This window comes from Ammospiza caudacuta, chromosome 1 (assembly GCF_027887145.1).
Source record: "Ammospiza caudacuta isolate bAmmCau1 chromosome 1, bAmmCau1.pri, whole genome shotgun sequence".
Classification (NCBI taxonomy): domain Eukaryota; kingdom Metazoa; phylum Chordata; class Aves; order Passeriformes; family Passerellidae; genus Ammospiza; species Ammospiza caudacuta.
The window spans coordinates 10,522,010-10,547,006 of NC_080593.1; the positions used below are offsets into that span (position 1 = coordinate 10,522,010).

The window sequence follows — 24,997 nt, forward strand, 5'->3', positions numbered from 1 at the left end:
TACTTGGAACAAAAAGTTGGCTGGATTTTTAAAAATAATATTTTCCCTTTAGAAAATGTTTTAGAATTTCTTAGTTAACAAAACACACAGACATATATCAAAAATTGTTGCTTATAGTCTGTGTGCTGCTCTTCAGAATTAATTTTCAGATGTCTGTGCTGCTGATGTTCCACAGTGCTGGCTACTGCTGCTTTGGTACTTCCCAATGGGAATCTGGGATGTGAGAATTGAATATGAAAATGTTCACATGGACTGAGAATGTGCCAAGAAATGTGATGATATGGTGAATGTAACAGACTACACAAACTGGACCAAATAAAATCTCTAGTTTCTACTAGCTTTACTCACTTCTCCATTTTAAATCCCCTTCATACGTGCATTTTTCTGTTAAAATTCCATGTGCATCAGATACCTAAGCAGGTAACTTACTCATTTTCAGTGATCAATTCCTCTCTCTAAGCATAAATGTTTATTAAGAAGTGAGATGCAATCACCAGCTGCTAAGCCAGAAGGGCACAGACCTCCTCAGGGAGATTTCTTTGTATCCATCACCCCCCCAGATGTCCCAGATACCTCAGTGCATCCCAAGTAACATCCATGCCTGTACACATGGTAATGTAGAAAACTAAGGAAGAGTCCAAAGGCTTGAATTCATTTCACCTGATTTTATCTGCCAACAACCAAAGTTTGAAAGCAAGCTAACTTTGGTAAGACTGATTTTACCTTTGGTCTTTGGGATATCCACTGCAGATCAGCAATGGGCCAGAAAATGTAATATGGATAAAATTAAGTATTTCAAAATGTGTGAAAAGTTGAAATTTTCATGCAAGTTGAAATTTGGTTTTATGCTTAGGACTCCTTAAAATCAGATCAGCAGTGAAAATTTTGTAATCCTTTATAAATCCAATATTCCCTTGTATTACATTCTTAATTTACATACCAGAACCCTGCATCAAAGTATTTTCCCTTCCCCCTGCAGGTAATCCTGTATCAGCTCTATTTGCCCATGCTGAACAGTGAAGGTATCTATCAGTAAAGTTAGCCAAAATTAATTCTCTATGTAATCCAGAGCCAGGACCTACTTACAGACCTTATGAACTGTGTGTTTTAGATCTCTGTGAGTGCAGCACAACTGTGGAACACCACACACACACGGCAGAAGGGGCAAACCCCACGTGCTGTTATGTGTGAGAGGTAGCACCAAGCCAGTGCTTGATAGACAGACCAGCCTAGTCAGGCTGGTGCCAGATTATCCCACATACAATGCAACAGGAACTAGCCAGCAGCCCACAAAATCTGACACATTTAAATAGGAATCTGACTTATTTAAATAGGAAAGTATAAGGCTTTGTAGACAAGAATAACTGGAGAATAAATTAAATTGCTGAAACCAAGTAGTATTTTGAGAGTCCACTGAACAGTCTTTCGAGGACCTAAGAACTTCTGATCATCCCTGGCAATCTGTCTGCTATCTAATTTGCCTAATTGGGGTCTACTAACTCAGTTCCTGTTTTTCTCCATTAGAAATACTCTAGATTATGAATTCCTATAGACAGCTTGGTATTCACTGCTAAGAACTTCATGTTTTGGGACAATATGGCTTCATCAAGACAAAAATATCTTATTCCATTTTTTTTCTCACAAGCTTAAACTGTAGTTTATTAAAATTAGAAGGGATTTTTGACTGAAACAACAAAGCAGCAAATGGGGCATACCATATAGAGGTCAGTTTTTTAACAGCAAGACTTGAGATTTTTTTAAGCCCTGCACATGAAAATGCAGTAAACATATTAGCTTGCCAAGAATGCAGATGATAACACTTCTGTCATAGCCCAGAAGTACCAAGGAGTTAATGAAGACAGCTCCTGCAAATATTTAATTTCCTGAGTTATTCCCTCCCTCCACTCATACCTATCAAACTCCTGGACCCCTGATAAAACTGCTGGAACACTTCCACAGCATCTGCTTTTTATCACTCCCAGCTGATGGCACTCCTGTTTGTCTTCAACCCTCCCAGCTGATTAATACAGTGGCCATGTTTATTCTGAGCTGTATCTGGTTAAAAATTGTCTTGGCTGATGACAAGTTGTCCTTCATGGACACACAAACAATGTTAAGGTTTCCTTCTTGTGCTACAACCTTCTTTATCTGGATACATCTAACACCCCATTTTCCTAGTCATTATATTCTCTTCAGAATTGTCTGCACTGAAATCCTGGTCATCCTAAATATTTAAAAGGATCAGGGAGGAAAATTCAGTGACAAAACAGTGTTACACCAGGTAGCAAATGAGGTTTATTACCCATGAGGTTTGATCCTCTGGACAGTGAGCTGTGTTGGAGCTGGAATAGAGAATATCATCCTTGACTAAAACAGAGATTGCTCTTAGAATGAAAGAGAGGAACAGGTTCAGATGGATGTAGTTCCGAGTACAATGAAGTTTTCTAAAAAAGAGATTTAAAAAGAAGCATTTTAGTTTATGAAGCAGAAACTGTTGAACAGACTTCTATTACTCTGTGGACATTTCTTAGCAATATGAACCTTGAGTAAGAGCATACCCTTTCCTTTTCTGTCATTTTGTCAGTGCTGCCTTGCTGTTTTCTTTCATCTCTTGTTTCTGTTCAGTATCACAGATTAAAAGATCCCAGTGGTATTTCTCTCACATTTTAACATAACTTAATAAACTGCCATAATAAGCTGACAATAAACACAGGCTATCCTTCTGTGTGTGCACTCATTCCAGTGTTTTTCTTGCAAATACAACTTTGATTATCCTGGATATATTTCAGATGTGCTCTCACCTATTATTTTCTCATTTCATTCTTTTATTAACTCCTGTATTTTGCTACATAGTGACTTTTGATCCTATGATGATGGTGTATGCAGGAGCAATTAAAAATGCATTCAGAACATTTGATCACCCATCCTTTCTATCCAATGAATGTAAAACTTCTTTTGTCTGGCAGCCATGTGAAAGCTTTACAAACAAATGACAGATAAAAGATTCCATGTAAGTGGATGAGTACTCAGGGGAAGCAAGCTATAAATTGAGGGCTTTTCCCTTAAAATACAGTCCCTTCAAGATTTTCCTGTTTAAAATATTCTTTTTGTAGAAAATCTCTAGAAACCAAACTGCTAAGATGTATTTGTGGTCACAACCAGCACCTTGAGCTGCGCCTGGAAATAGACCAAAAGCCAAGGCATTTCAGCAAGCATGAGCAGTGAAAACATGAAAATGCAATAGGTGTAATGGCAGTGTGCAGTGGCAACTTACAGGTATTCTTCCAGTTGTGATTTTTATCAAATATAATAATAATAATCCATTCTGAAACTACTGAAGCAAGGATAATTAGAATGAGTGTAAGGAAATAAAGAACAGATCTGCCATGCTAGCCCTGAATTTAGCAAAGGACATAATACCAGGCTGAATTTTGAAGAGTTGTCAAAAAATGCAGTGATTGCTGAGGCCATGCACATCCTTTGCTGAAATACCACTATTATGTTGGACTGCATCACGTGTTCCTGTGGAATTCAGAGATACATGCAAACTGCAAATAGGAGGAAACTATTTTTCTTGAATAACTCATGTAGATGATTAGTTATTCATCCCATTCAGTAGCTCAAAAAATAAATGTTGGATATATACAAGGTTGTCAAACCAGAAATTAATTCTTAATTCAACTCTCTGTGTTGGGAGGCCCCAATACTCCCTGCAAATAACAGAGAAATATTCTTCTTGAAGGGGGTTTAGAAGAACATATGTTGCCTCATGAAAAAAAGTCTGGTTTTCCCTGACTCAACTGGAAGACTGGGAAAAAATAACTCTAGTTGGATATCTAAATTGAAGTTGAAGGTTTTGGGTACACCTCTTAAATGCTTGATTTGTTACACCTGACTTCTGGTGATGGGTGACATTCAGATGTCTCTAATTCTCTGTATTAAATGTGGTTTTAGCTTTTAGCAGTTTTGAAACTGCAGTAATCTGCATTGGGATCTGCCTGGATAACCATGACTGGCTCAATTATTTTTTAAAAGTATTCCAAACATAATTATGGGTTATGTATCTGCTCTGATTGGACTCTGAAGATTTAGATTTTCAGAAAATTTGAAGGCAGACTGAAAGGCTTAGAGAACTCATCACAGGAATATTTCATGAGAGGAATGAGGCTCTAAAAACAACATGCTGTTATTATGTATTATTTGTACTTCCTTTCTACCAAAACTGTGAGATGCACTTTCTTGCCTTTCTTGGTCCTAAGTGGAGCAGAAAAGCTGTGTGAAGTTCATAATGGAGAATATAAAGGCTATTCTGTTAGGCAGGTGGAAGTGATACATAAAGGCATGAAGGTGGAGGGACTGAGAAAAACTGTGATACTGATAAGACCAGTAAAAAGTTATTTTACTAGCTGAAGATTTAAAAGTTATTTTACTAGTTGAAGATTGGCTTCAGTCTGAGAAAAGTCACAGAAATCAGGCAAAATCAGCAGGCAGTTGATTTTCCTAACACTGCCTAACAAAAACATTACAGACTCAGCACAACTATCCACACCTTTACTACTGTGCTTGGAACTGGTGAGGCTTGTACCTTGAGCACCATGTTCAGTTATGGGCCCCTCATTTCAAAAAGGACATTTTTGGGGTGCTAGAGGGTGTCCAGACAAGGGCAATGGAGCTGGTGACAGGTCTAGCAAACATGTCTCGTGCAGAGCAGCTGAGGGAACTGGGGTTGTTTTGTCTGGAGAAGAGGAGGCTCAGGGGAGCCCTCATTGCTCTCTACAACCACCTGAAAGGAGGGTGCAGCCAGGTGGGGGCTGGTGCCTTCTGCCATGATTCAAGCGAAAGGATGAGAGGAAATGGCCTTTAGTTGCATCAGGGGAGGTTCAGATTAGGTATTAGGCAAAAATATTTCACTGAAAGAGCGTTCAAACATTGGAATGAGCTGCCCAGGGAGGTAGAGAAGTGAACTGTTTTTGGAATTGTTCAAAAGGTGTGCGGATGCACACTTGGGGATATGGTTTAGGGGTGATTATGGCAGTGCTGGATTGAAGGCAGAAGCAGATGATCTTGAAGGTCTGTTTCAACCTTGGTGATTTGGTGGTTCTGTGATTTACAGTTGGATAAATTACTGATTGCCTTTGATTGCAGTACCCCTGGAAACCACTCAGAAGCTCTGCAAAATGTGGCTGCACTTCTGTACTGTATATGCTGGGAAATGGCCCGACGAAGGCAGGAATGATGAATCTGACTCCATGTTCTCAGAAGGCTAATTTATTACTTTATAATACTATATTAGATTAAAAATTCTATACTATACTAAAGAATACAGAAAGAATACTTACTAAATGCTAAAAAGATAATAATGAAAACTTGTGACTCTTTCCAGAGTCTCGACACAGCTTGGCCCCAACTGGCCAGAGAGTAAAAATAACTCACACCAGAATCCAATGAAACAATCACCTGTGAGTAAACAATCTCGAAAGACATTCCACAAGAGCAAAACAGAGGAGAAGCAAATGAGATAAGAATTGTTTTCCTTTTCTCTGATGTTTCTTAGCTTCCCAGGAGAAAAATCCTGGGAAAAGGGATTTTGTTGGAGAATGTGAATGCCACATTCCTGTCCAGTGGTGAGATCAGTATACAACTAATTCTCAAGAGCAATTCAAGGTGTTGATTTTGATAACCAAATAGAAAATGCTTTATGTAAGCACTCCTAAATTATTGTTCTTTCTTACGTGGGTTGTAATGCCTGTAAATTTGCAAAATGCTTTGAAAATTGTTAATATGATCATTGCTAGTAAAAATCTGGTCAGCATTACATTACTGTCAGCTGTTTAACTGCAAAAAGTGTATACTCAATGCATTTTCTAAATAATTGAGCAATCAGACAACAGTTAAAGATGTCTTATCATTGTTATATTTACTCATGAAAAACACATACCTGAAAAGACAAAGAATTATACTTCCTGTTGTAAGAGCAATCAGAGATACGCTGTGTCCAAGGGTATAAATTGCTTTCACCCTCACATAGAAGTTGACCTGTACAGAAAAATATATATGCAGAAACTACTTACTAATACATCAAATTGTCTGTGAAATGATGTAATTGTCCATTAAATAACTCTGAAAGCTATAGCATGATTTTAATTCTTTGCTCTACAGTACATGATGAGAATGTTATATCTCTACTCCAACACATTTTGCAAGGCAATATCTCAAGACAATCGACTTCAGTAGAAAATTCAGCCTCAGAAACTCAGAACATAGACACACAGTCTGGTACCATTCCAGTTGATTATACCATGTCAATGAGGTCAAATAAAGTATCAGATTTATCAATTTCCATGAACACAATCAAACTGGTAAAAGCAAGTCAGTTTGAAAGCGTGGATTATCTCTAAGAGAGAAAATTTCCCTCATTCCTTCTGCTCTAGAGTACTTTGTAATGCAGTTCTACATGAATTTAATTTTAAAGACATGTGAAAGTCTCATTAATTTCTCATTCTAAATTTTCAAATACTTTATTAAATGGTGACACAAACCCTTTCTTTAGTTAAGTTACTTGCTAAAACTTGGAAAGGAAGTTTTTCAACAGAGGAAAAGCAGGCTGAAATGCACAGTCTGCTGATTAACTGCATACATCTGTAAACTCACCAGCTACACACTACAGGAAGTCCCATTCTGAATAACAACATCAAGAAAAATCGGGCTAAATATTTTCAGAATTAAACTCCTTCTCCATTTATGCCTACAGCAAAGTCATTAGACTGACATTAGTTTCCACTCAAGTGAAATAAAATATTAAAACAGTGAAGTTTTAAAAATTACATTATGAAATTAAAGATTTTAAAAGCAATATAGAACATGCTACATATAAGACACAGGATTTCAATATTTAGTGCACATGGTCACCATTTGCCTTCCCCAATGAGGCTGGTAAAAAGTAGCAAGGAAGCAACACTTGTAAGTAAATTAACATAGTCAAAGGAATCTCAAATTACTTTGGTATATTTATTTTTATAGCACTCAAAAGGCCAAGTAAGGAGGTTATTTTAGTAATCCCAATTCATGATGAAATTATCTGAACAATCCCTTTGTAAACATTATACAGATATGGAAAAGGCAAAATGAAATGTGAAATGAATGAAGACTCTTGCAACTTCTCCGTTGTAGATATGGTGAAAGTGGAAAACTATGGGAAATAACTGCCATGGATCTTAAGTGCATTCATAGCAACTGCTATGTTGTTACATATTTCAACCATTAGATTTTACAATAAGAGAGTCTCTTGTATTTTGGTATAAAGAAAGTAGCTGTTCAAACTGCATTAGGATGATTGAGACATGCCCAACAAGAAAGCTGCACTGGTTTAAATTTTTCATAATTCCACACCATTTTGAAAATTCTGTCTAGATTTGATTTCAGGAAAGCTCCACTGACTGAGATACTTGGAACTGGAAATCGAAATTGCTTTCAGAATTCATAAAAGAAGGAAAAAAGGTGGAAACCCTGCATGAAGTTACATGACCCCTACAACAAATAGTCTGGCTAAAATCAAAAGAAGAACCCTGTGTGTTTTTAGCCCAGCAAACAGCTGTCAGCATCAGCAGGACTGAGTCTCTCTGCTGGCCATTCCTTGGCCAAACAGATGAATGGGAAATAACTGCAGGGAAATATGTCGGGATTGAAATTAATCAGCCAAGACTGCTTGGACATTACCTTAATAATGACAATGGTCATTTTACTCTAGCTAGGCATGAGAAAATAAGAAGTAATTACACAGTTGAAAGTATTTTATCATATGATAATTATTATCCTTATTTTACACTTGAAATGGTAGAAAAGAACACCTTTCTTTTTTCTCAGACATTTTAGGGGTTTAGGTTTATAATGGAGAGAAATCTTAGATGTTACACATTTTTCTACGATCAAAAATTAACCCTGCTTCTCAAATAGTTGCAAAGGTAAGTCAACACTTACCTATTTTTAATCCATTGCATCAAAAATTACCATTATTCAAATTTATGTGTTTTGATTTTCCAAAAAATTTAGATTATTAGAATGCATCTTAGAATGCATCTAATCACTTAGATTATTAGCATGAAGCACTTTATCAGACTCAGCACCAAGGATGATGCAATCATACTGCTTCTTACATTTCCTGTATGAACATAAAATATGTGTCTTGATCTGCCTGTAAGACCTCTATAACTCCTAGTGACTTCACCAAAAAAGCAAAATTAGTAAATGATGTTCTCAAATTATATGTCAGTTAAAAACAAAAACTCCATAAAGACAAAGAATTAAATTCCACATTGTGCTGTGGCAATTGAAAACCAGGAAATTCATTAGACTAATATTGACTTAGTCACAGCTATTAAATATTTGTCACCCATCTGTATTTTAGCTAGCACCCTTTAGAAACAAACTCTTTGTATTTTATTGGTGCAAAATAAACAGGCAAAGCAATGCCAAATCTGATAGCACAAAAACCAGTGACTTTTATAAAAAAATGGGATATCTTATTTATTTCTTACTGCTCTGTGTGAACCATAATTACCCATGCCTCAAGTAACATTTAGCTTCAACCTCTAAACTTAAAATATAAATGTGCAAGATTGTCAGGAATAAAATGACTGCAACAAAGGCATGGATTGACCAAAAGAGAATTTGAGAAATTATATTTTCAACATATTTTAACACAGAAGAAATATTATAACCCCTTCAGATTTTATAGCTCTTTTCAAAGGAAAAACTGATTCAAGTCTTAGACATGAAACTGAAATCCCATTATGAAATTGAAATGACATGAACTTTTCTGCAGGTCTAACAAAATCAGAACATAGTAATAACAGCTGGCCTCTGCAAAACATTCACATGATTATTTAAGCAACGCTGACTGCAAAACTGGAATCCAACTATTTATTTTTAAAATTCTGAGGAAAACATCAAAATTACAACCACATAACCAAAGTCATTAGGTGGTTAGGCACAGAAAAAAATCAGTGGCTTATGATTTTCAGAAAAAAATAATGGAAATGGTTACAGGAAGTGAAAATGCTTTCTAAAGAGCTAATCCTAAAATGTTTCCTCTTTTTTTTTTGTGGCTACTTAATGTTAATAGGTTTTACAAGGGCATAAACACCGAGACATAAAATGAAATTGGATTAGTACAAGTTTCCCTAATTTGTCTTAAATTTTTTGAAAAGTCTATTTTTAGGCACACTTGTGTTTTGTCTTCTTAGAAAAGACACCTGTTTCAGCTAAAGTTTCCTTTAAATTCAGTTTCATGTTATTTTTACTAAGTTCAGGAGACAGAATTCTTCTGTTTATTTACGAAATAACACAGAAGAGCAGAGACACTTCCTAGGCAAAGCTGTCACCAGGCAGATCTCCCCACCTCAGCCTTGGTTTCGAAGGACCTCTAGGGGTGAGAAGGTTCCTCAGTGCTGAAGGAGAAAACACGGGAGAAAGTTAAGGGCTTGATTCTTTGGCCAAAGGAGTTTTGCTGTTGACCAGAAATCACCCTTAATGTAAAAGAAAAGCCCTCAACTTTTTATTTATTTCCTTCATAAATATAATTTATCATTGCTAAGGAATATAGGACCATTATCATCCCCACGGACTCTTCTTTTTGTTTATTGTGGGTGAATATAATCCCATAATACTGCACCTAGGAGCTTCCTCTTTACAGATATAATTACTTACAACTGTATTAAAATTTGTGATCCTAAATTTTCATGATTCATGTGTCACCATTTGAATATTTCATAATATTTGAATATTCATACTCAAAGAACATATCAGAAAATCTTAAACTTTACAATGTAAAATAAGAATTGGACCTAGCAAATGAGTTCAGTGCCTTAGAAACTCTGAATTGAGCAAATGCAAATAGAAGTGGAGTAAGGAACCCTAGTTCTTTCCTTCTGCAAAACTAATTTCAACAAGGCAGTAGCCATTTTTAAAATCTTGTAGTTATACAGGAATAAAGATAAATTGAGATAAAGAGATCAATTACATATTGTGGAAATTTTAACTTTTTCTTATAGGACACTTCTACACATTTTAAAATTATGTATGTAAGAAGAATAAAATTTAGTAAAATACATGTAATAACATTAATATTCATCATGGTATTTAATAATCTTTATACCAGTAATTAATGATACTTTCTGACATTTTTCCTTCAATTTGCTTTGATCCTAAACACCATCCAGAAAAAAGATGAGATCAGCAGTGTCATAAGCATCTCTTCATAATAGTAGCTTCATTAATTTTAATTATGCCAGTCAGAAAGTCGTCTTATTCAAAGTTCCCTAACCATCGTGGGAGAGATGATGACTTTAAAAATGCACAAACTTCCACATTTTCCTATGTAAATGTGTATCAGCAGATGTATCTGTGAATGTGAACACTCATGGACTGGAATTTAGCAGTTTATTAACATTCTGCAATTAAAGCAAATTCCCTCTGTGCTCTACAAGAGAGAATATCTGCTAATATTCAGTCCTAGTCCTCACTTGAAGTCAATGAAAGATTTTTGCACTTATTTTAAGGAATACTCGTTTCTTAATCACACCTCATGGAAAAATATTAATGAAAAAAGCAGCATAACATAAATAAATTTAACATGACTTACAGGTACAAGGAAACACACTGGTAGATGTCTGCCTTGTGTCAGATTTTGGTGAGAGGCAAGGGCTCAATTTAGACTCACTGCAAACAATGCATTATTCCAGAGCAATGACCCACTCCACAGACATCATAAATGCATTGTTGGAACTCAAGAAATTCTTCCAGCTGTCCTGAAAGACTCGAGACTCTGGCAAGGGGCTCAGAGACCCTGGCAAGGAGTCAAAACCACTTGTGCTTTCAATTTTAACCTATGGAAACAATTACTAACTTTGTGCAAAGAGTTACAAGCCACAAAGGTTTGAGTAAAATGTTAGTGAATTTATCACCAGGTGAAGATGTAGAATTTTGAAGTTTTTAGAATGGGTGTTTAGGAGGCAAAATAGAAGAATCAAGGCATGTACAGTCTTTTGTTTTCTTTTTTTTTTTAGTTTCCATCTTCTGCTGTGATAGTAGCACTTTTAGATTAGTCCAAAGTAAAAACAAACTGTCTAACATAGATGATAGCTATTAGAAAATTATTGTAAATAATGTACACAAAGTTTTTAGTATAAAAAGATAACACCACCCCAGAAGTAGTCAGTGTGCCGTAAACTGACTTGTTAGACAAATCTCAAGTCAGAGAAAGAATGTTATAGATAACAGAAAATAAACAACTTTGAGAACGAGAGCTAAGAAATCTTTTCTTCTTCGGTCTTGAAGCTAAGAAAAAAGACTTTCTAACACCTCGAGGTCATCTCGACACCAAAGACGCCGTCTACGCATCTGTTTTCTAAAGGCAGCTACAGCCAAGGCCTGCTTGCATCACTGCCTGCACTGCCTCAGCCCCCTGGTCTGGGGAGGTGTTTCTGCTGCCCATCCAGGGTGATGAGAGCACTCCTGGAATTGGGCAAATGGGGGATGCCTCCTCCATGGATGATTGTGGGGCCCACAGAACCAGCCAGGGAAAGGCTTCCAGGCATCCCCTGGAGAGCCAACCCTGAGCCACAATCTTTCAGCTTAGGTTGAGCAGAAAGCTCACCCACCCCCAGGGGCCTTAGCGCTCGTATGTTGATTTCTCCCACCCCATTGGCCCTTCCCCATTGCTCCGCCCCTGCACCCATACCCTATTGGCTTCCCAGTTTTGTCCCGCCCTCCCTTTTCCCATATAAACCCCTGTTTTCCCTGGCTCTTTTGTGTTTTTGGTCCTGGTGCCTTTGACAGAGGGCCCTGCTCTCAGTAAAGGCTGTTACCCCGTGCAAGGCCAGACAAGGCTCTGGTCTCTTTCTCTGCAGAGTCCAGAAGAAGCCTCAGCAGAGCGTCACTCCCAGGGCTGAGAGAAGGACGTGCCTGTGCCCCTAAGCCCTTCTTAGGAGTCTTGCTCAGGAAGGCCATGGCACCCTTAACTGTCAGTCCACCACAGCAGATGATGCTTCTGCTAAAGGCACAAGCTGCAACAGTATCACCACACTTAAAAGCCCTGAGGAGCCTTCTCTCCATGTTTTTCTCTTCCTCTGACACTACATATTCAAATCACACAGCCTGAAACCGGGGCTTTTGTGTGATCTAATAAAGCCTGGCCTAAGATCAGATAAAGCTGTATTAACTGATTCAGTCATTATTTTAAATAAAGTGGACACATTTCAGTGCTGTACATTCACCAGACATCTTGCTGTATATTAATAATGCTGACAGAGTTTGACAACAGCAAGGACATGTCTCCAGCTTGTTCAGTCTAGGTAGCAGATGTCAAAGTATGTCAAGGAAAGACTGCAGTGAGGCTTGAGCTGGGTTAACACACCTTGATGTGTGTTTCTAGCATGGTCAGATCAAGCTTGCTTTTTTTGCTGTTTGCATGTTGTACTGCCATGAGCTCCACAGAAATATAAAATAGAAAAAAAAGATTCTTATCGAAGTACCTAAGGTGAACCTAAAACTTGATCTCCATGGTTAGCAGCTACTAGTTTACTTACAGAAAAAGGTCTGGAAGCATATAATAAAGGTTTAGATCTACACTTTGATGACATAACAACACAGAAATACTTTGTTCAGACATTATCATTGTTCTACTTTAACCCCAGTGGCAAGAAAACATCACACAGCCACTCCCTCCCTCCTCCTCCTGCCATGGGGTGGGGAGCACAGCTGGGAAGAAGGGAAAACCTGGGTTGGGATAAGAAGTGTGATGCCCAACTCCATTGCTCAGCAGCCCCTGACTGATGCCCAGCCCATCCCTGAGCAGCAGCTGACAGCTCCCAGCCAGCTCCTCCTGGTTTGTATACTGGACATGGCATTCTGTGGCGGGGAATGTCCCGCTGTCCAGCTGGGGTCAGCTGTCCTGGCCGTGCTCCCTCCCAGCTCCCTGTGCACCTGCTTCCTGGCAGAGCATGGGAAGCTGAGAAGTCCTTGACTTAGGCTAAGCACTACTTAGAAACAACAAAACATCAGTATGATCAAATTATACCAAATAATCAACATTATTTTCACACTAAAATCAAAACAGTCCTGTACCAGCTATTAGGAAGAAAATTAACTCTATCCCAGCTGAAATCAGGACAGTCCTATTGATCAAACTGATCCCCCAAAATAATAAATAAGAGCAGTAAAGAGCACTAAGATTTAACTCAGAATAAACCAAGGGTTTTGTGTCAGGCACTTACAGTTATTTTAATAATGTTAAGCAAATAATTTATTTTTATAGAACCTGCTAATATGTTATTAACATGAAATAAAAATGGAACATTTTAATTTGAACATAAAATCAATGCAAACTGTGGAAGCATGCAAGATCCTTCAGTGAGGAAATAAGAGGTGACATGTTTATGCTATTTTGTAGTAAGCTTCCTCATTTCAGTGCATTTTTAAGCATTGCAATTTGGTACCTGTTAACAAATTATTCCGTATTTCCTCACAGATCTATATCATTTAAATCTTCTCTAGAATATTCAAAGCTGCCCAAAATAAATGCATATCTGCAGAGAGAGATATGCCTCTGTGTGTGCATATATGTATACAATATGTAGAATATGTACAGAAATAAACCCCCTTTAGGTTAAAGATAAAAGTCAGTGTCTTAAAAGACAGAAAAAAACCCCAAAGGAATAAATACTTAGTTGGAGCTATAATAGAAATTCATTCAGCAATGAAGATGCAAGCACCAAACTTACACCAAGGACAGTTTCTACTCCTCTAACACTGTCTTCAAAATAAAAAGAACACTTAGGACTAACTCTGGGAAAAATATTTTGCCACCTTCCCTAAAATATTAGTTAATGTAAGCTTGAGGACACTCTCATATACTTCATACCCCATACTGTAGAGCACGTTGTTTTGTGACATTTTTATGCCCAGAACACTCAGTATCCAAATATTAGGACTTTATTTTTAGCTCTCATAGTTGAAATATTGGAATCAAAAGAAACCCAACAAACTATACTGATTTATGATGAGTAAAGGCTTTGGTTTGAGGTGCTATCATTGAGCACCAAGATCTCAATTCAAGAAGACATCTTCTGTGAAAAGAAGTAGCTGGTGCAGAACCTCAAATGCCTCCTGAAATCTCACTACTGCATGATACTTGCATTTTCCTATTTTCTGTATTATTTATATTGTATATATGATATTATATTGATTGTATGTTTGCCAATAATTTTCCAGTGCCTGCTTTCCACATCCCTCTCCTGATTTTCATCCTCACATTTTTATTTGCTTTTTGTCAAGGCTTTTGCAAGTGTTGCTGCTATATCCTATTTCTAGTTGTCTAGGTTAATTCCTGCAAGTATATTCAATGTTCATTTCATTCACCCCCTTTGGCTTACTAATGAATATGTCGAACAAGAACTGCTTTTCTATTATACTAGTTAATCTTCTAACTGTTTTTTACTACTTGAAATATTATATTTTGGTAATTTCAATTTTTATGTTTTCACCCATTTTCACACCCCATGGCAATTCCTGGGTTGAGTGACAATGTTTAAAGTGGCAGTTTTAGCAGTAATACATTTGTGTTCCCAAGCTGTCAGATGACACAGATGTTTTAGAATTTGTCTTCAAAAAAGTTGGGAAAACAATATATTCCCTCAAATTTTCTCTATTTTCAACCTACAGTATATGTTTGGGCTTTTAAATACAGAAAAAATGCCAAAACCTTCCTGGCTTAGCTGGAATACCAGTGCATATCTGCAAGCCAGACAGAACTGATCTGCTACAGCTATTCCACACATACTAAAATCCAGGGAAAAAACCCAACTGGCTCTCATGAGAGGGCTTAATCCATTTTGGGTAACAAGAATTTTACTGACACTATGAGCTCACCCTTGTAAACAAACTCTTGATCTGTTAGCCTCAGCAGGAAAACAGACAGAAAATGCATAAAACATGATGGTAAAAACCCTTCCCTCGACAAAGAGACAGTATCTGCAAAGTGAACAAATTCAGTTTTCTATGCATAGGGCATTTAGGATATCTTGATAGCTTTCTGAATAACTTGTGACTGCTTGCACAATTTCAAGTCCAATATAAACCTGCCAATAACTCAAATGACCTAAATCAATTCTATTTTAATTATAACTTTAACACAGAATCAACCAAGTGGTGCATGTAATAGTAACAGACTATAGCAGATTATTAGCATTAGGTTTTGAGGTCACTTTTTAAAGATATTCTTTTGCAATAACAAACTTCTAGAAACAACACAATGCAAAACATATGGTGCACCAGCTGAGTAGCACTGCAGTGTTAGATATACAGATGCTTCACTGCAATTACCAACTGTTTATAGCCTTGAGTTTCAAACAGTTACTGAGTTCCACATTCCTGATTTTATCTCATTAGACAACTGCAGTCCAAGCGTATTGCAACCAATGCTATCAAAAATTACTACAGATCTTCATTAAATCTCATTTTAATTCAGTCAGAGTAAAATGGGATTTATTTGGAAGCAGAATTTGTACTGAACACCATCATCTAAATGAACAGAAAAAGTATTTTTCCTACCTTATAATCGTCCTCGTAGTCATTATATCCACACGTACTTAAGATGTCGGGAAATATATCCGACCATCCATTACTCGTACAATTTTTGCTAATGTTTCCTGTAAAGCCAAATTAGAGAGTTTAAATTAGAAAGATTCAAAACTCTCCTCGTCAATGACTCCTTAGACAATCTAACTGTGTCGTTAGCTGATCACAACCTAGCTCTTTTTCCTTTGTTTCCTAGGATTCAACCCAGCCATTTCCTCTCACGTGCTTTTCATTCATATTCCTTTGGCTTTTAGTCTTGCTTGGAGTTGCCTTTGTACTACAGAAAACCAGAAGTAAACCCAAGACTTTTCCTTTGGTATAGCAGCTATTTCTGTTACACATCTGCAAAAGCCTAACCTGTTCTGCTGTTTTATTTAAAATACTCGGAAGGGAGCCATACACTTCACTCTGTAAAGGGGCTATTCGTAGGTAAAGTAATTTGAAAGAAAAGTAATTTCAATGAGAGTTGTTCTATTTAAGGCTTTTGAGAAGCCAATACCAAGGAATCTACTGAAGACTTACAAAAGCTCTTAGACATTAAGGTGATGACTTGCTGCTACAGCAAATGTTGGTAAGTTTGGTAAAGAAGTTCAAAGGACAAGTTATGTCATAGACTGAAGAATGAGGTAAAGATGCATGCTGAATTTCCCCCTTTGAACCAATACTGAAACAATGTAGTACAGGGAATGTACAGGACATGTGGAAGTATGGCTGCAAATGAATTTTGAAGATTTATTAATTTCAGAAAGTTTCTGTTTGGAGCTGACAGAAAAAGTTGACTCTTTCTGGAGACGATGTCACACAGATGACATGGGGGCAACCCATGATTCTACTTAATCTAATTAAAATGAATTAATTTTTATGCAATATGGAACAACTTCAAGGAGGCAAAACAGAAAAGCCTCATGTCAAATTAAAGAATAGTCATTACATTTATTATAACTTACTATGTTAATTCATAGCCAACTTCCCCTCACATTTCTTAGAGCAATTTCTATATCTATGATACTTGAAATCTATAATAATATACTGCCTTGGTTTGGAGTTTACCACTGGTTTGTAATTGAATTAAAGATTCCTGGTTTTCACCATAGAAAAAGAAATTTACGTGCCATAGGTCAGTGTTGGTCAAGAATAACCAAACTTGTTTATATACACTCCAAACTAAAGCTTTTGTGATCTTTATTTTGTTGATTGGTTACTGGAATTTCTTCTTTGTATAAAGTCTTCAGTGGAAAGTTGTAAATATCCCATAAGTGGTTCACCAGCCAACAACCAAATCTTTCCAGCTAATAAAAGGCCCTGACCTGAACCCACAGTCTCCTCAAAGAATGGGACCACTTTTGCCGTTTGGCATAGAAATGACATTTTTAAAAGAAAATGTCACCTATTTATACACTGTGAAGAGTCTTCACTTTAAAAGTACATCAAGATTCTCTGACCAGGCAGAGCAGAGGAATGTGTTAACAGAACCACAATTGCGTCAAAGCCAGTTTTGCAAGAAAAAACTCAACGTACTCAAGACACTGAAGTATTTTCTACTTCAAATACTGCAATACCTTCTAACCTAAAGAGAGTTGGGCAATGTTCTATGGAAGGCAGTGTTTATTTCTACGCCATCTTTTCATACAATTAAGTATTTCAGATGCCAGCCTTATTTAAAACCTTTAATTTGACGCATACATTTGAATAGTAACTTTCTGAGACTAATAAACTTGTAAAATACAGGAAAAACATTATAGGATAATATGATTGCTTTTGCAGTGAAAATTATTTTAATGACAAGTTACTAATATTCAATACAGAATTAATCATGTGGTATGCTTAAACTATAACAGAGCACCACAGAAGAAATTTAGAGCCAGCTCTCCAAAAGTTCTAAAGATGAGAAGAAAACTACTTTTTTAAATTCACAATTTAAATTGGGAAGTCATTTAAGAAACTGATGGCATTTAAAAGCCTACTTGAAGTTTGGAATATTTGCATAAAAATAAGGTAGTCTAGATCATCTTGTAGTAGCAAATCTGCCTAAATAAAAAGAATGAAATTTCTTGTTTGAAGGTATTTTCATGATTTTCCACTGTAAGAATGAAGTTAATTTGTAATGTGCTGTGTATGAATTAAATAAACTACATATGCCTGAGCATAAACAATTTATGAAAGTACCAGGATGCTTAGTTAGCTCTTAATTGAATCAATCATGCAAAATGTTTTTTGTCTTCCTTCTCTGAAATTTTAGAAAGACTACGTTTAGAAAATACTCTTAATTGAACAGCAACCCCTAAAAATCAACCTTGTTAGGTTCCACAAGCAGTAAGTAAACAGGTTGCTATGAAAAAAAGCTGGATCAGGAAAAAGGATAGCAAACTGTAAAATGAAGAAATATCTCAGTCTTGTTGACACTATGGTGATGTGAGATAGGGTTGTAAAGCACTGTGAAGGTTTCAGACTTAAATATTTATTGCATTTGTTTTATAGTAAAATGAAAATGTTGTTGTAATATAACTAAAGTTTGTGAAATAAACTCCAGGGAGAATGTGCATGCTCTAGCTTTTGGCAAATAGACAGAAGCAGTGTGATTTAATTCAGATTTTGAATTTTTGATATTTATTAGTTTGCCTTGTCTCATGACAACACTTTATTATCTTTGTTTGAGTAATTTGAAAACTTTTATAGATTTCACAACATTTAGCAACGATTACACATACTTTCCCCTTTATAAATTGTTTAGACTATCCATGATAAACTAATCAAGATTCACCAGTTCCAGGAATGAAAACCTTTGCTCATCTGTAGATTGTTTTACTTATCTATTTTTTACTAGAACAAGACTTGTTCAACAGTTTTGAGTCTAAAGGTATTTTAGTTGTACCCCAAATTAGCCTCTAAGTTAAAAGTCATATTAGGGGGACACCAATCCCCCACTCCCTTCCCCCCAAAAAAATAATTACATAACTGTGATAACTTTTTCATCTTTCACCAGCTTTTCATGACAATGGTTTCCCACCTGAGCAATGGGGATGCGGTTTTTCCATCCAGCAGCATTTTGAGATACATGTGAAACACTCTGTGTGCATCATCTATTTTCAAAACCCCCCTCAAATGCCACAGGACAAAATATGATTTATTGACAAGATGGTGCAGAAGATGGGAGACTTAAACCAGTTAAATGTTTCAGCAGTCTGAGACACTGATGAGCTCTTTACAAGTTCCATTAAAAAGCAGAATAAAAGGTTTCATAATAACTACCTTAAATTGCAATAGCAGTAATTTTTAGGTATTATCTGCTAATGTGGGCTCTTTATTCTCATGATGGCAAGGCAGAGCTCCCCTCCTGAGACACAGAGGGAGCAACCTACATGTGGCCTGCTGGCAACTGTTAGAGATGTCAGTCAGGCTCAGCTGCCTTAGTAATTAACAAAATAGGTCAAAAAAGAGCAAGCAATGTCAGCAGCTTTGGTGAGTGTCACTGTATCAGAAATATACTTAGTATCTAACTCAAAGAACCCCAAAAAGAACACAAAGATGATAATTTGGTCTTTTCACGGTGTATCCTGAACAGCTGTGACAAGAATTTTTAATCTACAAAGAAAATTAAACCCCCAAATAAACCATTTTTAGCACATTATGTTAAAGAATACCAGAGAGAAGCCAGTGAAAATACACCTTAAAATAAAATACCTGGTTTTCCAGAAAAAAGGCTGAATACTTTTGGGCAAGGGACAGTGACAGTCTCTCCAATCTTCGCAGGATGCCAACAGGTGATGTTATCCCAAACTCCAACACATCCTGAAACAAAACCAGTGTTAACAGCCTTGAAAGCTGGGTTTGCTTATAAAGACCTGGTGAAAGCTTTGAACAAGTGGTTCAAAAAATATTAGACTCCTTCAAGAAAGCTGAAAAGATTATATTTTCCATGAAAACTTTAAAGGAATCATCAGAGTCTGCTGATTAACCAGCCAATTTTGAGGTCAGTTAATACATTGGTTGCAGAATTTTTCACATGTTATTGTGATGTGAGGATGCTAAGAAAAGAGTAAGAAAGATTAAAAAGTAATTCCAGAGCACTGATATGGATTATTAAGAATTGCAAAATTTTGAGAATTTCCTAATCACAGTTAAAATGGAGTTTCCTATCAAGCAGATTGAACATCACAAATAAATATGCAAGAAAGTCATTTGACTCAGCATTTGACATATGACAGGCAGGCATTATGTTTGGAGAGTGTTAAGAACAATAGGCATGGACCTACAGAATAATCTCTCAAACTGATAAACAGACATTTGAACAAAGAATGTTTCTATATATTGGTTTCAGGAAGGGCAGGGGGGCTTCAAATTCCTTAGATATATTTTATAGTGGTAAATGCTTGTTACAATTAGAAAGTAACTTGCTACAGCTTTGCCTGTGTTCAAATGTGGCTCAAAGGCTGTATCTTGTGAATGAGTGTAAATCTCCCTATAGCTTCTATAGGCATTTGGCTCAATCATGCCCTGTTTAAAGCTGTCTGTTTATAATGCATATCTTCTAAGCTAAACAAACAGCTATGAAAGTTTGTCAACACAAGCCTTGCAAGGACAAAGAAGTAAGGAAATGTTACACATATTATCTCAGTTCAAGCTATTTAAAAAAAAAAGAAATCGTGCCAAATTCTGTGCATTTATGGCTTCAGATAAAGCATATAAAAATTTTAGTTTGTAATTAATGTTAAAGACAGAAATCAAACTATTATCCCACTGGTATTATCTCCATAAGATTATTAGCAGTATAAAGGACAGTTTGTTCCTTTCAGTAGAGAACATAAAACTTGGATTGGGAACTGCTCTCAGCCATATTATTTTCAGAATATTTATAGTATTAGCTATTCATTATTAATTTATTCTATGCCAGTGAGGTCATACCCAAAATCAAGCCACATGAGTTAAATGAAACTTGAAAAGGAATATTTAGAAGTTCTATATTTGTATAAAACTTTTAGTGCAATTAAACTTGGACAGCTTGTGTTGACTTAAAATATGCAGCATCCTGCTTTCAAAGTTTAAGTTACTTTCAAAGCACACGTAAACTAGGGAACCAAAGAATGTGTAACAGGACCAGCAGCTGGATTTGTCCCAGGGCTGTGTCCTAGCTGCAGCACAAAGGAAAGCCAGTGGCACGGTGTTCCCATGGGCCTTGCTTTCCTTTGGAAACATCCATCCAAGTGTGATAGCTGTGAGGGAGCCGCTGAGTGGCACAAGAACAAGGTCTGGAGATGATAAATGAAGATGGGAGGAGGGTTATGGGAGAAATTCTGCATTTGATCACCAATTCCACAGAGTCCTCTTTATGCACTTTCCCAAGGAAATGCAATTCTCCAGAGGATTCACTTGCTTATAGGGATTGGGTCTTTTTTCACTCCTCTTAAGATTGTACAGTTCTAAATGCAGCATCTGTTCTATATTCAGAAAGATTATGCCAAAAATAAGGATTACTAAAGGGAGAACTTCACAAAGTTTATCTCTATGTGTAGATTTCACAAAGTTTATCTCTATGTGTAGATAACGTAATGCCTTATCCTCTACTGCCCTGTGTGCTGCATCAGCCTCTCTCGGCATTACCAACAGTGTCCCTGAGAGATCTCTGATAGTGGCTTGGCCATCTGTACACAATTTCAGAGGTTTACACTGAGCAGGTCACCTTCAGAGCCTTTGAAATGGAATTTCAACATGCTTAAGTCCTTCCTGAGTTGCAGTTCTGGGTGAAAATCAAGCCCAAATCTCTATGATGCAGCACCAGAGCTTACTCAAACTAAAAGAATGTTTACCTGAACCAATTCAGGTCATGCTTGCTCCCCAACTGATTTTAAGCCAAAAACAACATCAATAACACGACATACAAGTAATCAGAAAGACAAAGAAACTATTTTCTTCATCTGCCAGCACTCAGAAGTACAGTGACAAAATGAAACTCTTTTGGCTTTGATTGATGGGCTCCCTGAGCCAGCATAAACAAGCCCTGGAGTACACAAGAATAATTATCATCTTGTAAGACCTCAGACGTTTTTATTTCAACCCCATTTCCACTAACAGTGAGAGCTGAGATGAGTCATGAAGCTGTTCATGCACACCCATGGAAGGTGATGACTTTCTCAAATTTTCCCTTTTGTTTAATCCACTCTGTAAAATGGTGGCATTATTACAGTAAGCTGCAAACAGCTCAGAGGACTTGTAAATTTTTTCTATGCTACTGTACATTGACTGGGCTAAGGTTTTGCCAAACAGGCAGCTGAACAGCATGGACTTCAGAGCTCCATTGCTGTGTTTGCCACAGAAAACACTTTAAAATCTTATTCAAGCCGCAGTTGGATGAAGCATATAGAAAAATTGAAGTTCAAGTCCTATTCCTACCAAAATTCATCAACACAATTTGTATCAAATCTCAAAGCTTGCTGCAAGGTTTTGATGTTCAAAACATCACAAGTCAGTAATGGTTTCTGGAATATGGGTTTTTCCTTTATTTTCCCCCCAGTATTTTAGGACTTTAAAGTCATTGATGGCCCAGGTGAGAATGGTAGTGTTTCAGATTCCTCAAATCAAATGGATGAAGTAACACCAAAGATGTATTTCCTGCATGTAGACTACATTCAAATGCATCAGAAATCATGTGAGTGAAAATGAAATCGCTGTCACCAGAACTCCAAGAATATTAAGCCTCAATTTATGATTATCTACAGGCTTATTGGTAATGGTACAGGACATCTGAGAAAACTGCTGAGATGTCCTGGAGGCATTTATAGTCACTGAATGACTACAGTGGGCATCTGAATCTAGTCTGATTGCTGAAATGGTATTAATTACTGGTGTAATTACTGGTGGAATTGCAATTGTTAAACAGTAATGCATCTTCTGGGCTTTCAAATCACACCTTTCCTCATCAACCCCTTCTTCCAATTACCACAGATTTTAACAGTGTTTTATTCATATATCTTCTTTTTCTCTTAGGAAAACATACCCTTATGCAGAGGGGGGATACATTTAACTTAACTTCATCTTAAAACAACTGAAATTAGGCCAGGTTAATTGCTCCCAATGATTGCCTGTTTCTTTCCAGTGAGCACAAGGCAGTCTATGGTGCTTTAAATACCACACAGTTGGGAAGTGAAGGTGTGGTAAATGCTATGTAAATGTCTCTGTTTCCCTACATAGAATATCTAACTTGATCAAATTTTGTATTCTCCTCTCAACTCACTTTCTACAACTCTCTATCCAGCCATTAATGCATTCAGAGTTAGGATTTCTGGACTGTCATCCATCAGTGCATCACTCATAAAATCATTATCTAAATTCTCATTTTCTGGAACTTTTATCAATCTCTCACATATGTAGGCCTGCTTCCTACTGTCTCTGAAGGATATTGATCAAGTCAGATAAAAAAAATATTAATATTTTTAGGTTTAAATAAGGTCTTACATTTTAGTTCTGGTAACAATTTTACCAGTAAAATTATACTTTATATAGCTAGATTTCTATTTCTTTCTGTAATTCACTTTTAAGGCAAAACTTTAATTGCTCCAATGTTTATTTCATGTAATGTCTATAATTTTTATTTATACTATTTTAAAGTATTCTAAGTACCAGATGTACTTTAATGTACATCCTTTTTTTTCTTTTATGCTCATTATTGGATTTAGTCTCTATGTTTCCACTGTGCTTCAATAAATTCTTAAGCATTGAGTGTTTTTGTCCTTTTACTTTGATGTGCATGCATAAAAAGTCAGTCCAGCTTAGATCTGTGTTAGCTCCTCTTTTTCTGTATGTCTACTATTACATTCTTTAGCTTTTTCTTTAACTATTGGGCTGGTTCTGGCTGGGATAGAGTTAATTTTCTTCACAGTTGCTAATACAGAGCTGGTTTGGAACAGTGCTGAACAGTGGGTTTTTGCTTCCCTTATCAAACTGTTCTTATCTTAACATAAAAGTTTCCAGCTTTTACCTTCCCAATTCTCTCCCCAGTCCTGCTGGTAGGGGAGTGAGTGAGGATCTGTGCAGGGCTGGGTTGATCTCTGGGTTTAAACCATTAACAACTCTTAGCAAAAGTAGCGAAGGCAAAAAGAAGAAAGGTTCTTCATCCCTGATTCTGTGGTGTCTAGAAGAACACTCCCACAGCCTGCATAGAACAATTCCTTTTCAATGTCTTCATTTGCACCATTCATTTCTCTGATGTGTCATTCACAGAATATCCAAGGAAACAACCAAACTTCCCTGAAGTCCTTTGCTCAGTGACTTGCCCAAAAGTCTCTTCTCCTGTTCCTCCAGAGGACACTCAGATGCTATTGTTAGCTAGTTTCAATGAGATCACTTACTTTATTTGAATGTTTGGTCTTTAATGCTTGTCATGCATTTGCAAATAGTTCATAATTAAAGGAAACATAACAGACTATAAAACTACATTTTGTTTCCCATTTTCTTCAGCTTACATAAGTGCTGCCACCTCTATGCATCATGCTGCTTTTTGAGATCTAGTCTTTGAGCAACAGGTTCACTTACCTACATGTGCTTCTTTGTCTATAAAACTATAAAACACTGGGGCTTGTGTTGGAAAATTTTGTTTATAGACACATTTTATAAATATATAACCACTAGGTGGCACTTTGTATTTGGATTTAAAAATTGTCACTTCCAAGAGAGGTTTAGCATTTTTCAAAACTGTCTAGGCGTGCATAAAACATGAAAAAACAACAGAGTGCTTTGAAAATGAGTCAGAAAGTCGACAGCTAGCCTAGGGTTTATTTTTCAATGTTTTGATTTTTGTAGTTAACTTGGCAGAGCAGAAGCCATCTCACCTCTTATGGGCAATGATTTCTAGGCTGCAGGTCTGTGTGCCACAGCGTGGAACTTGGGTTGCATGGGAATTATGAACATATATGGACTGACATTCCTTCTGCATTTTCACACAAGTGATTAAAAACAAAAACAACGAGAAAGAGGTGCTGCACAAGCTGGGAGCAAAGCAGAATTGCTCAGAACGGGAATAGGAATGAGACAGCCCCAAAAAAGGCTGCCCCACTGCGGGTATTTCCCACCTGATTTTGTCAGGGCTCTGAGAGCAGGAACAGGCAGTGATGGCTCTGCCTTCGTCCTCCTCAGAGCCTGTGCCTTCTTCTCCCTGCCCAGCCATCCCAGGGCTCTGCCCAACCCTGGTGCCCAGTGCTGGGCCCTGTTCCCCTCCGCAGGCTGATGTCCCTGTGCCAGGGAGGTGACACCTGCCTGGGGACACCTGCCTTGACCCAGGGTAGGACCCGCCACCCCCCGCCTGCCCACAGCCCCTCTGGGTGGAGCTGCCTGCCTGCAGTCCTGTGACAGTACAAACTCTGGCTGCAGGGGG

At 37.1% G+C, this 24,997-nt stretch overlaps 1 protein-coding gene across 1 annotated transcript in view; it reads right to left on the reverse strand.

Moving 5' to 3' along the window:
• Window positions 1-24,997, reverse strand: part of VIPR2 (vasoactive intestinal peptide receptor 2) — a 50,802-nt gene that overhangs the window by 16,958 nt on the left and 8,847 nt on the right. Inside the window, exons 3-6 of the mRNA XM_058807814.1 lie at window positions 19,315-19,422; window positions 15,607-15,704; window positions 5,939-6,036; window positions 2,303-2,444 (exon numbers count right to left, since the gene is read on the reverse strand). Of these exons, the coding sequence (XP_058663797.1) occupies window positions 2,303-2,444; window positions 5,939-6,036; window positions 15,607-15,704; window positions 19,315-19,422 (446 nt within the window). The remainder of the gene's footprint in view (window positions 1-2,302; window positions 2,445-5,938; window positions 6,037-15,606; window positions 15,705-19,314; window positions 19,423-24,997) is intronic.